The sequence below is a fragment of the Microcaecilia unicolor genome, chromosome 6 (genome assembly GCF_901765095.1).
Source record: "Microcaecilia unicolor chromosome 6, aMicUni1.1, whole genome shotgun sequence".
Taxonomy (NCBI): domain Eukaryota; kingdom Metazoa; phylum Chordata; class Amphibia; order Gymnophiona; family Siphonopidae; genus Microcaecilia; species Microcaecilia unicolor.
Window position 1 is genome coordinate 286,838,286 of NC_044036.1, and position 12,838 is coordinate 286,851,123.

Genomic DNA, 12,838 nt, shown 5'->3' on the forward strand with positions numbered 1-12,838 from the left:
ACCCCAGTCCCCTTCTCCCCTCCCCTTCTCCTGTCTGAGACCCACACCACAGTCCCCTTCTCTCCTCTGAACACCCCCTCCCCAGTCCCCTTCTCCCCGCCCCTTCCCTTCTCCCCTCTGAGATCCCCACCCCAGTCCCCTTCTCCCTTCCCCTGTCTGAGATCCCCACCCCAGTCCCCTTCTCCCCTCCCCTTTTCCCCTCTGAACACCCCCACCCCAGTCCCCTTCTCCCCTCTGAGATCCCCACCCCAGTCCCCTTCTCCCCTCTGAACACCCCCACCCCAGTCCCCTTCTCCCCTCCCCTTCCCCCATCTGAGACCCCACCCCAGTCCCCTTCTCCCCTCTGAACACCCCCACCCCAGTCCCCTTCTCCCCTCCCCTTCCCTTCTCCCCTCTGAGATCCACCCCAGTCCCCTTCTCTCCTCTGAACACCCCCACCCCAGTCCCCTTCTCCCCTCCCCTTCCCCCGTCTGAGACTCCCACCCCAGTCCCCTTCTCCCCACCCGTCCCCTTCTCCCCTCTGAACACCCCCCCCCCAGTCCCCTTCTCCCCTCCCCTTCTCCCCTCTGAGATCCCCACCCCAGTTCCCTTCTCCCCTCCCCTGTCTGAGACCCCCACCCCAGTCCCCTTCTCCCCTCTGAACACCCCCACCCGAGTCCCTTTCGCCCCTCTCCTTCCTCACCTCAGTCCCGTTAAAACCGGCGAAGCAGCGTCGCAGGCAGCGCCTCGTGCCCTGCTTGTAAAAAAAAAAAAATCAAATCTCCTTCCTTCTCCTCGTCTTGACGTCGACTCGGGCTTTCCAATCAAATTGATTGGAAGGCCCGAGTCGACGTCAAGACGAGGAGAAGGAAGGAGATTAGATTTTTTTTTTTTACAAGCAGGGCACGAGGCGCTGCCTGCGACGCTGCTTCGCCGGTTTTTTTAATGTGCGGCGCTGCGGGAACGGCCACGGGAGGCAGCGGGAGCGGAGCACCCCCCACCCACTGGCACCCAGGGCGGACCGCCCCCCCCCCCCCCCCCTTGGTACGCCACTGGTAACATCAAAATGCTTCAGAACACTATGGAAACAGAGAAGAATCAGAGACTATTTCCCTAGACAATCTTTCCGAATACTGGTCCAATCAACTTGTTTTTGGATAGTTGTAGGATACAAGAATGCATAAATAAATCAATAATAAATAAAACAACAAAAAAAGGTTACGCTAGCCGGAACAGCCTGATATTCAGCCGGGGCCACATAAGAATTATGCAGCCTCAGCTGAATATTGGCTAGGCTTGCATAACCTCTGGCAGACTGCCCACCCCAAATTATCCCCCCATATTCAGTGCCGGTGCCCAGACATGGCCCGACTGAATATGGGGGGATAATTTAGCTGGCAACAATCAGCGTTTTGAAAAAAATGCTGACCGCTGATGGCTGAATATTGGGGGGTACATGTTTTCAGGAAATACTTTTGAATGTCACATCAGAATTGGAACCCATTGGTCCTTTTGTGGAACACATTGACATCATAGTTTCCATTTTTTATGGTTTTTTTGTTTGTTTGTTTTTTGTTTGTTTTTTTGTTACATTTGTACCCGTGCTTTCCCACTCATGGCAGGCTCAATGCGGCTTACATGGAGCAATGGAGGGTTAAGTGACTTGCCAAGAGTCACAAGGAGCTGCCTGTGCCTGAAGTGGGAATCGAACTCAGTTCCCCAGGACCAAAATGGTGTTTTACAAATATTACTTAAGCCTTTGACTTATATGCACTTCATTCATGTGTGTTTGCCCTTTTTGTTCATTTTTTGCATTTTTAGTCATTGATGTCTTTTTTTTTTTTTACTGCAGATTGTCACACAGCGTCACTTTTTTTATTTGTTTGTTCCTTTTTTATTTATTTTCAGTGCGATCATGGTATTTCTATATAGACATATGGATTATATTTATTTGTGTAAAGTAGCAGTGCTCCTATGCAAGTATTTTAGGGTCTCTTGGTGCTTTATATTTTGTCCCTTTAGTGAGAGCGCTTTTTGCTTTTCTATGTCTGACTAGTGCTGCCAACTTATGGCTTTGCTGGTAAGATTAAAACTTTGTTTTTAGTACTTTGCTGCCATCTTCTGGTTTGCTGCCAATAAGTTGTATTAAATCTTGATTGAACATTTTGTTTTTAATTGGGATTTATTAACCACCTTTATGAAGAGATTCACCCAAGGTGGTGTACAGTACAGATTAACATGAAACTTACAATTTTCTTAACAGCATAACAATAGCAAAATGAACAAGTATAAACATAAATTTGATGAAGGAGGAAAACTTGAAAACAGCAAATTGAAACCTAATAATAGGACTACCATGAAACAGGATCAAAAATATACACATTTAGCAGCACTGAAATCCAAATAATAGAGAAATAATACAATTTAAGCATAATAGTGAAAGAATCTCTCTATATAAAACGCACCTCCAACGTTCTGAAGCCTCCACAAGTCCCAACGTTCTAAATGCATGGTGGTGAAACCAGGAATTCGCCCATGAGTGTTGGCCCCGCCCCCCACATAAAACGTCATGACGTTGAGGGCGGACCAATGACACTCAACCAATCGCAGCACGAACCCGTTATTAAGCGACGGAATGTGACATAAGACACATCGGGGAACAATAAAAACCAGCAGCAACAGTTGCTACGCGACGACAACAGCAACGCTAAAAGGACCATATAGTATCTCCTGCTCTCCCCACAAACAACGGATCATGGAGGGCATATGAGGGAAGGAAAAAACCAGCACATTACACACACACTCTTACTCTTAATGGCTATAAGGAGCAACTGACCTGCCACTATCACAGGGACTGCTAGCCCTATCTCTCTCTCACACACACACATACACACAGGACACAGAGGGGATGGAAGACAAGGACGAATCGTGGGTATGGAGGGGCGGCAGTGGAGATAAGGCAAGAACTGCCTCAAATGTTTGTGCTGTGCTATGTACAATTATAATGCTGTCTCTTCATTTTGACCCTACCCTTTCACACTCACTTTCACACACACGCGCACACACACACACTTACACTGTCTGTATCTCATACACACACGCACCCACACACATATACACACTCTCTCACACAGACACACAAACACGCCTCAAATGGTTCAGCTATCCTATGTAAACTTTCACTGCTGTCTCTTCATTTTCACCCTACCTGTGCACACTCTCTTTCACACAGAGACACACACACACACTTTGTCTGTGTCACACACACACAGACACACATACATATAAACACTCTCACTCTCTCTATAGCCTTGCTAGCGCCCGTTTCATTTGTATACGAAACAGGCCTTTTTTACTAGTATCTAATAAGCATACAATTAGAACATTCAAATAACAAATGCAGATATATAGATGGGAAAAGATGCATGGCACAGAGTCAGTTGGGATAAATAAATGGGTAGCTAAACTAAAGGCAAGTTCTTTGCATAGTTAATCAAGATATAAGGAACTGGTTTTAAGTTACAGCGTGTAGCAAGGTAGTCCAGGTGCAGAATGAGTGTATAGTCAGTCAACCTATGTATTAAAGACTTGGGAGAAAAGCCAGGCTTTCACCTGTTTCCTGAAGTACAGATAGTCTTGAGTTATACGTAGCCCCTCTGGGAGTAAATTCCAGAGCATGGGGTGGGTATCATATTGTACAGTTTTGTTTTGTTTTCAACGAGGGGACTGATAGTGTTGATCCTTGAGAGGAGTTAGAGGTCTCAAAGGTGTATAAAGGAGTAACTTATTCTTTAAGTACTCTGGCCCATTTTGTCTGAGGGCCTTGAAAATAAAACATAGAGTTTTAAATTTATCCCTGAAAGGTACTGTTAACCAGTGTAGGTTTTGCAGCAAGGGTGTGATGTGGTGTTACGCTCTGCTACACTTCTCCAGGATGGGTCGGTTTCTGTTTCCTAACCCGGCAGCCGTCATCCGGCTTGGAGCAAGAGCAGCAGCCATCTTGGCTAGCTCAGGAGGGGGCAGCCATCTTGTCTAAACGAGAACAGGACAGGAAGGAACTCCATATCTGGTCGTGGGAGGATCTCCTATGGGGGCTGCCATGTTGGATGCACCTGAGTTTGGTTTGCTCTGATTGCTTCACTATTTAAAGCACTGCCTCCAGCCTTCTTTGCTTCGGCCTGAATTGTTCTGAGGAGTTGCTGTGGAAGTGCTGTTCACTGACTAGTCTTCTGTTCCTGTTTACCTGTGCACCGGACCTTGACTAGTTTTCTTGGATTACGCTTGTTTGCTGCCTGCCTTGACCCTGGACTGATTTTGACTATTCTTTGCCTGTCGGAGTACTGGTTCTGGACTGTGTCTGTTTCCTGCCATCCTGGTCAGTGGCTGTGCAACCCTGCCGGTTCCAGAAGTCCTGGTGGCCACCTGCAGCTGGGAGCTCAACTCCCGGTGAATGGTGGTCGCTTTCCAGGTGAAGCTAGGGGTTGTCTGGCTGCCTGACTGAGTGCGGTAGCACTCCATCTCTGCTGTGCTCTGTCGGGGCACAAGGGCTCACTACTACCGGGTCATAACATGTGGTCACACCATTTTCAGCCTTCTATCCGTCATGCTGCAGCAGTCTGAATTAGTTGGAGCTGAAATAAACTGTTTTTGGTTTGACCAGTGTACAGGGCATTACAATAGCCTAGCTGTGAAGTTAACATGCCATGTCTTTTCAATATATGGAGCAGGGGCGTAGCTATGGGTGGGCCTGAATGGACCCAGGCCCACCCAATTTAGCCTCCGGCCCGCCCGCCCACTCAGAGGCAGAGTCCGAGTCGTCCGTATCTTCGAATCCTCGCCCGCAGTGACGAACTGGAGGGCAGGGCACCAGTGCACCGCTCTCCAGTAGTAAAATCAGCAAGCTGGCAGGTTCGAGTCCATCCTTCGCTTCCCTGCCCTCTCTGTGTTCCACCCGCCCGAAAGGAAATGACACCAGAGGAAGGCGGGACGCAGAGAGGGCAGGGAAGCGAAGGACGGAGGTGAACCTGCCAGCTTGCTGCTTTTACTACTGGAGAGTAGCGTCCCGCCCGCCAGTTTGCCGCTGCAACCTCGGAAGTGGAGTGCAAGTGAGCCAGCCTATCAAGTCCACTGTAAAGAAGCCATTTGGTAAATCTCTGTTTCCACTCCCCCGCATAGTCATCGCCGTTCATTCAAAACACAGCAAGCAAACCTGTGAGCTGCTGCATCCACATAGTCGTTTGCCAAGAGAGATGAGAGATGCTGTGAAGGGGGAGGGGGGTCTAGACGCTGGATAGAATGGGGAAGGGGGATGGAAAGAAACAGGATGGGCAGGGGAGAGAGGAGAATTGCTGGACAACAGGGATTGATGGAGGGGACAGGGGAGAGAGGAGATTTGCTGGAGATGGCTGGAGGAGAAGGCAGGGGAGAATGGAGAGTTGCTGGACATGGATGGATGGAGAGGAGGGCAGGGGAGAGAATAGAAATCGCTGGACATGGTGGAGGGCAGGGGAAGGAGGAGAATTGCTGGGGATGGATGGAAGGGAAAGGGGAGAGAGGAAATTGCTGGATATGGATGGATGGAGGAGAGGGCAGGGGAGAATGGAGAGTTGCTGGACATGGATGAATGGAGGGGAGGGCAGGGGAAAGAGGAGAATTGCTGAACATGGATGAATGGAGGGGGCAAGGGATAGAGGACATTTGCTGGATATAGGTGGATGGAGGAGAGGGCAGGGGAGAATGGAGAATTGTTGGACGGATGGATGGAGGGAAGGGGAGAGGTTTGGGATTTGCAGGGGGAGGTTTGAGTGAAGGGGAGAGGTGCTGGATATACAGGGGGTGGAGGAAAGGGGAGATGTGCTGGATATGCAGAGGGTTGAAGCGAAGGGGAGAGGTGCTGGACATGTGGGGGAGGGGGTTGAAGGAGAGGTGCTGGATATGCAGATGATAGCTGAAGGGAAAGGAGACAGATGTGGACCTGCAAGGAGGGCTGGAGCAAAGGGAGAAAGGTGCTAGACCTATGGGAGGGGTTAGAGGGAAGGGAGAAAGATGCTGGGAGAAAGAGCCAGATGCATAAGGGGAAGAAAAGAGAGGAAGAGAAGCTGGTTGGGGGGTGGGATCAGAGAGGAGAGGGACACATTGGTGTGGAGGAGGGAGAAAGGGGACATAGGGAAGTATACAGATACAGAAGGGAGATTAAGGGCATTAGGTGGGAGCATGAGGGCAGGGACACAAATTGAGATGCTGTATTGGGATGGTACATAGCCACAGAGGGGTAATGCCTGACAGGGGGGGGGCGGGCGAATGGAGATATGGAACAGAGAGAAAATGCTGGACACTGGAGAGGGGGGTATATGGACACAGGGGGGGGGGGGAGATACCAGACAAGGGGGAGAATAGGAACACAGAAGGGATATGCTGGGCATGGGTGCATAGGTGCACAGAGGAATGATGATGGATGAGGGGATATGAACACAGGTGAGATACTGGACAAGGAAATGTAGGAAAACAGAGATGGGAGATGGATGATGGACATGGAGAAAGAAGAAATGTCAAATAGACAGGAGACCCTGGCAAGTGAGTTAAGAGAAGACAGAGGGAAGCAGAAACCAGAGACTGGGACCAATATGATTTGAGAAATAAAATGACCAGACAACAAAAAGGTATAAAAAAATTATTTTATTTTCAATGTTGTGAATATAATATGTTGGATTTGGAATGTACATCTTGCCAAAGTTGATGTTAAACATGGCTGGGGTCCAGGACAGAAATCTAGGAAAGGACCCCAAAGTCCATTACCAGGCTGTGCCTTCAGCTTCCAGCATGCAGGCTTTCTCTGGCCAAGGAACCAAGCACAATTGCCCTAGTTGCAACTCCTAACACCATCCCTATATTTATATTTTGCACAGGAGCAAATGCCTTTCTTGTTTCTCTGGTGTTGTACTTACATGCAAGGTCTAGTTTCTTGGGGTTTCCGTTTAATTTATATTTCTAGAGTTTGTGGTCACTTATTCTGTATTTGGCATTTGTGTCCTATATGTGTGACCGAAGTATTCTGTTAGCTTGACGTTTCCATGTAGCATTCTGTAGTAATTTGGCTTGTTCAGCTTTCCTGATAAATGTATTAGTATTTTAGGGCCCTACTATAATATTTAAGGCACTTCTTTTTCAAGGTAGGATCTTTGTATTTGGAAGTTAATGTTGGCATGGTAGATTTGCTCTAGGTTCTGAGTGACTTTTGTTTTATAGATTTTTTTAAAATTAATTTATAATATGTCTGTAATTGAGATTACACTAGCAACCATAATTTCTTTGTATGATGAGTTTTATGGAGAATTGTCCTTGCTGTGCTCTGTATCCATTGTTGTTGGAGGGCCAGGAGGTTCTCTGGATGCAGAATGTGTGGCTCAATGGGGCTGAATAGTTCAGTCTATTGTACTTCCCTTAGCTCTCAATTGGCCTGCAGCCACTGAAGCCTGCACTGCAACCCTCATTGAAGTTATGGGGAGTGGGGTAGGGACAGAGCATGGGTGCATCAGGTTGCTGTTTTTTTCTCTTTCAGAAAAGTTGGCAACTCTAGTGCCCATCCATCCAACCTGTTGGCCCACCCAAAAATTGCCTTCTGGCTATTCCACTGATATGGAGAGAGATTTCATAGCTGCCATAGGTGATACAGACAATTTTTAAAGGTTGTTTGAATTTGCGGGATCAGAGTGAGTGATGAGTCTAGTAGTATCCCAAGATTCCTGACCTGTGATTTTAGGAGGAGTTCATACTATTTGCTCATTTCTGAGTTGTGGTTAGGCAAGCAGTTTACTCAGAGCTGTGGGTAGATCTGCTTCAATGGGCATGAGTAGTTACATATCATCAGCATAGATGTAGAATTTTGTGTCCATCGACCGAAGCAGCTCAGCCAGAGCCTTGTCCTCAATGGTTTATTTGGATTTTTGCCTTTTCAGTTATACTGTGGTGGTGATACTCTTTCTGCATACCATTTTAGTATGTGTCCAGTTTTCAGCACTTTCTTGTATGTATGGTGTCTTTTAATTCCTTTTTTGTATATGTGTGGTATGATCAAGCATTACTTTTAATATATGTGGAGGGGCATAATCGAACGGGGCGCCCAAGTTTTCCTGAGGGCGTCCTCACAGGACGTCCCCGTGAAGGGGCAGGGAAACCCGTATTATCGAAACAAGATGGACGGCCATCTTTTGTTTCGATAATACGGTCGAGGACACCCAAATCTTAACATTTAGGTTGACCTTAGAGATGGTCGTCCCTAGAGAAGATCGTCCCCGATTTTCAGTGATAATGGAACCTGAGGATGCCCATCTCAGAAACCACCAAATCCAAGCCCTTTGGTCATGGGAGGAGCCAGCATTCATAGTGCACTAGTCCCCCTGACATGCCAGGACACCAACCGGGCACCCTAGGGGGCACTGCAGTGGACTTCAGAAAAAGCTCCCTGGTACATAGCTCCCTTACCTTGTGTGCTGAGCCCCCAACCCCCCCCCCAAACCCACTCCCCACAACTGTACACCACTACCATAGCCCTTAGGGATGAAGGGGGCACCTAGATGTGGGTACAGTGGATTTCTGGTGGGTTTTGGAGGGCTCACATTTACCACCACAAGTTTAACAGGTAGGGGGGGATGGGCCTGGGTCCGCCTGCCTGAAGTGCACTGCAGTACCCACTAAAACTGCTCCAGGGACCTGCATACTGCTGTCATGGAGCTGGGTATGATATTTGAGGCTGGCATAGAGGCTGGAAAAAATATTTTAACATTTTTTAGGGTAGGAGGGGGTTAGTGACCACTGGGGGAGTAGGGGGAGGTAATCCCCGATTCCCTCCAGTGGTCATCTGGTCATTTAGGGCACATTTTTGTGACTTGGTCATAAAAAAATAGGACCAAGTAAAGTCGGCCAAGTGTTCATCAGGGACGCCCTTCTTTTTTCCATTATCGGCCGAGGACGCCCATGTGTTAAGCACGCCCCAGTCCTGCCTTTGCTATGCTTCCAACATGCTCCTGGGAACTTTGGTCATCCCCACAACGGAAAGCAGTTGAGGGCACCCAAAATCGGCTTTCGATTATGCTGATTTGGGCGACCCTGGGAGAAGGACGCCCATCTCCCGATTTGTGTCGAAAGATGGGTGCCCTTCTCTTTTGAAAATGAGCCCAATAGTCTGACTACATTTTTTTACTTACTGTGTTTTTAGTCATCATGCTTTACATGTCATGGTTTTTTATTCTTTTAAAATTTGCATATATTTATATGCAAATTTTAAAAGAAATACATACATATTATAAATATGTATGTATTTAAAATAAATACATACGTACATATTACTAACATATGTTATTAGTAATATGTATGTATTTATTTTTGGTTGTAGCCCCTGACACAGCCCATGTGTGGGAGATACACGGCTCATGTCAGGCATTATTGGTTTGTTAACCGCTAATTAAACTTATTTTGGACTGTTTTTGTCTATTCTGCTTCATTTTTGTTGCTATCTTGGAGTTTGCAGTTAGACTGCCCTGCTGGTTTCTTGGTCATGTAGGTCATCCTGGAGATGAGAAACCTTCAGCCAGACTGTGAGGTGGATGGGAATGGTGACAGCCACTGTTCTAGACACAATATAGAGACAGGGCTCCCATGTAATTAAGCTCTGGAATTTATTGCCAGAGAATATGATAAAAGCAGTTAGCTTAACCGAGTTTTAAAATGGTTTGGACAAGTTCCTAAAAGATCTGTAAATCATTACACTAATACCAATACTCTCTTATATTCTGCAATTCTGTGTGGATTACAAGATCTTCAAGATGGATTTGGGAAAATCTGCTATTTTCTGGGATATGCAGCATAATATCTCTTTTACTGTTTTGGGATCTTGCCCAGTACTTATGACCTGGATTGGCTACTGCTGGAACAGGATTCTGGGCTTGATAAACCTTCGGTCTGTCCCAGAATGGCAATGCTTATGTTCTTATACAGATCTGTCATTTGGGGGCTTTTTTGCTTGATTAATCTAAATCTTGAGATTTATATATGCTGTTTAGTTTTACCTGTGGGGGATAGGTGTCTTCTTTTGAGAGTTAAGTTGATGTAATGTGTGCTGTTAATGCAGGCTAGTCCTTCCTCTGAACTGTGGCATATTTGGCTAGTGTAATAATTGGGTTTAAGATTTCTTTCTGTGTGAAATTGCTTATATAGAAATATATATTTAAAGTGTGCTAAAGCCGTGTGATTTTGAAATATTCTTCCTATATACTTTTGAATGTTCTGGATCTGGCATGCTATAGTGAGGTATTGCCATGGTAATAGGCTCTTAAATATTGTATAAAGTAATTTGACTATAAGGAAATTGCTTTTGTGTTTTTTTTATTGCAGGGATATATGCACCTTGGAAAATAAAGCATAAGATTTTCATTCTAATTTTTCTGCCCTTTGTGTTTTGGTTAAGTTGGTAAGTTGATTTCTGTTTTCTAAAGCAATAAAGAAAAACCCATAATCTATAAATGATTTTAAAAATAGTTGAACTTATAAGTGTTACTGCTAGTGCGCTTTCTTAGAGATTTCTATATCACTTTACACATCAGGGTCTCTTATTTTCAGAAGAGTGTCTCACTTGTATATGCTGTACATGATGTCTGAGAAAGGGCCTGATGTGTCTTATGAGATGGTCAAAAATGGACCACTAGGGGAGAGGACATGGAGGTAACTGGTTTCATATTTACATTTGTTCTAGGTATTCTAATGGTGGTAACAGCTGGACTTCATCACTCCCATTTTCCTGCAAATTGCACTAGTAAGTATGGTGGCTGATGTGTTGCTTAGCGAATTGTTAAGTAGAAGCAAACTTGAAATCTGCATCTATTCTAATCTAAATTATAGTTCTATACCACATTAACCATATCAGTTCTATGCGGTTTACATAAAAGTAAAAGACATGCATACTTGAGAATAATACACTGAATTAATTCAACATCATTAAAAACTGTGCCTAACAATACAGTTGGAATCTGCTCCATTCATCACTGTTTTGAAGCGAAGGTGCCACAGGCCTTTCCTTGGAGCTGTCAAGGGTTTTCTTAATTAAACTTTGCCTTTCTCCTAACCATGACAGACTAATCCTTGGTAGTGGATCACAAATAAATTGTTCAAGATTAAAGGGGTGAGATTCAGAGAACTAAGTGGGTCTTTTACTAAGCTGAGGTAGTGTTTTTAGAGCACGCTAAACACTGGAGACGCCCATAGGAAGTGGCCAATCCAGGTCACAACTACCTGGCAGAAACCCAAATAGTAGCAAGATTGCATGCTACCAATCCCATGGCAAGCAGTGGCTTCACCATGTCCTGTCTCAATAGCAGACTATGGACTTTTCCTCCAGGAAGTTGTCCAAATGTTTCTTAAACCTAGACATGCTAACCACTGTTACCAAATCCTCTGAGTGGTAACAGCAGTAATCAACGAGTTCCAGAGTTTAACTATTCATTGAGTGAAAATAATATTTCCTTCTATTTGTTTAAAAAGTATTTCATAAGTACATAAGTATTGCCATACTGGGGCAGACCAAAGGTCCATCAAGCCCAGCATCCTGTTTCCAACAGTGGCCAATCCCGGTCACAAATACCTGGCAAGATAAGTACAAAACATTTTATGCTGCTTATCCCAGAAATAGTGGATTTTTCCCCAAGTCCAATTTAATAATGGTCTATGGACTTTTCCTTTATGAAGCCGTCCAAACCTTTTTTTAAACTCTGCTAAGCTAACCGCCTTTACCACGTTGAGTGAAGAAATTTTCTCCGATTCATTTTAAATTTACAACTTTGTAGCTTCATCGCATGCCCCCTAGTCCTAGCATTTTTGGAAAGCAAAAACAGATGCTTCACGTCTACCCGTTCCACTCCACTCATTATTTTATAGACCTCTATCGTATCTCCCCTCAGCCGACTTTTTTCCAAGCTGAAGAGCCCTAGCCACTTTAGCCTTTCCTCATAGGGAAGTCGTCCCATCCCCTTTATCATTTTCGTCGCCCTTCTCTGCACCTTTTCTAATTCCATTATATCTTTTTTGTAACTTCATTGAGTATCCCCTAGTCCTTGTACTTTTTGAAAGAATGAAAAATTGATTCACTTCTACTCATTCTACACCACTCAAAATTTAGTAGACCTCAATCATATCTCCCCTCAGCTGTCTCTTTTCCAAGCTGAAGAGCCCTAACCTCTTTAGTCTTGCCTCATATGAGAGGAGTTCCATCCCCTTTATCATTTTGGTTTCTGTTCTTTGAACCTTTTCTAATTCCGTTATATCTTTTTTGTGGTTCAGCGACCAGAACTAAATGCAGTACTCAAGGTGAGGTTGCACCATGGAGCGATGCAGAGGCAGTATAGTATTCTTGGTCTTATTTACCATCCCTTTCTTAATTCCTAGCATCCTGTTTGTTTTTTTGGCTGTCACCACACACTGGACAGAAGATTTCAGTGTATTGTCTACAATGACACCTAGATCTTTTTCTTGGGTACTGACCCCCAAGGTGGACCCTGTGATTTAGGTTATTCTTCCCAATGTGCATCACTTTACATTTGTCCACATTAAATTTCATCTGCCATTTGGATGCCCAGTATTCAAGGTCTTTCTGCATTGTTTCACAGTCCACATGTGTTATAGCAACCTTGAATAGTTTTGTGTCATCTGCAAATTTGATCACCTCACTTTTCATTCCAATTTCCAGATCATTTATGAATATGTTAAATAGCATTGGTCCCAATACGGATCCCTGTGGCATGCCACTATTCACCCTCTTCCACTGAGAGAAATGGATATTTAACCCTTCCCTGTGCTTTCTGTCCAATAACCA

At 45.2% G+C, this 12,838-nt stretch overlaps 1 protein-coding gene across 1 annotated transcript in view; it reads left to right on the top strand.

The window, feature by feature from the left end:
- The window catches only part of LOC115473094 (histo-blood group ABO system transferase 2-like), a 98,434-nt gene that overhangs the window by 34,812 nt on the left and 50,784 nt on the right, over positions 1-12,838 (top strand). Inside the window, exons 2-3 of the mRNA XM_030207746.1 lie at positions 10,369-10,444; positions 10,727-10,786. Of these exons, the coding sequence (XP_030063606.1) occupies positions 10,369-10,444; positions 10,727-10,786 (136 nt within the window). The remainder of the gene's footprint in view (positions 1-10,368; positions 10,445-10,726; positions 10,787-12,838) is intronic.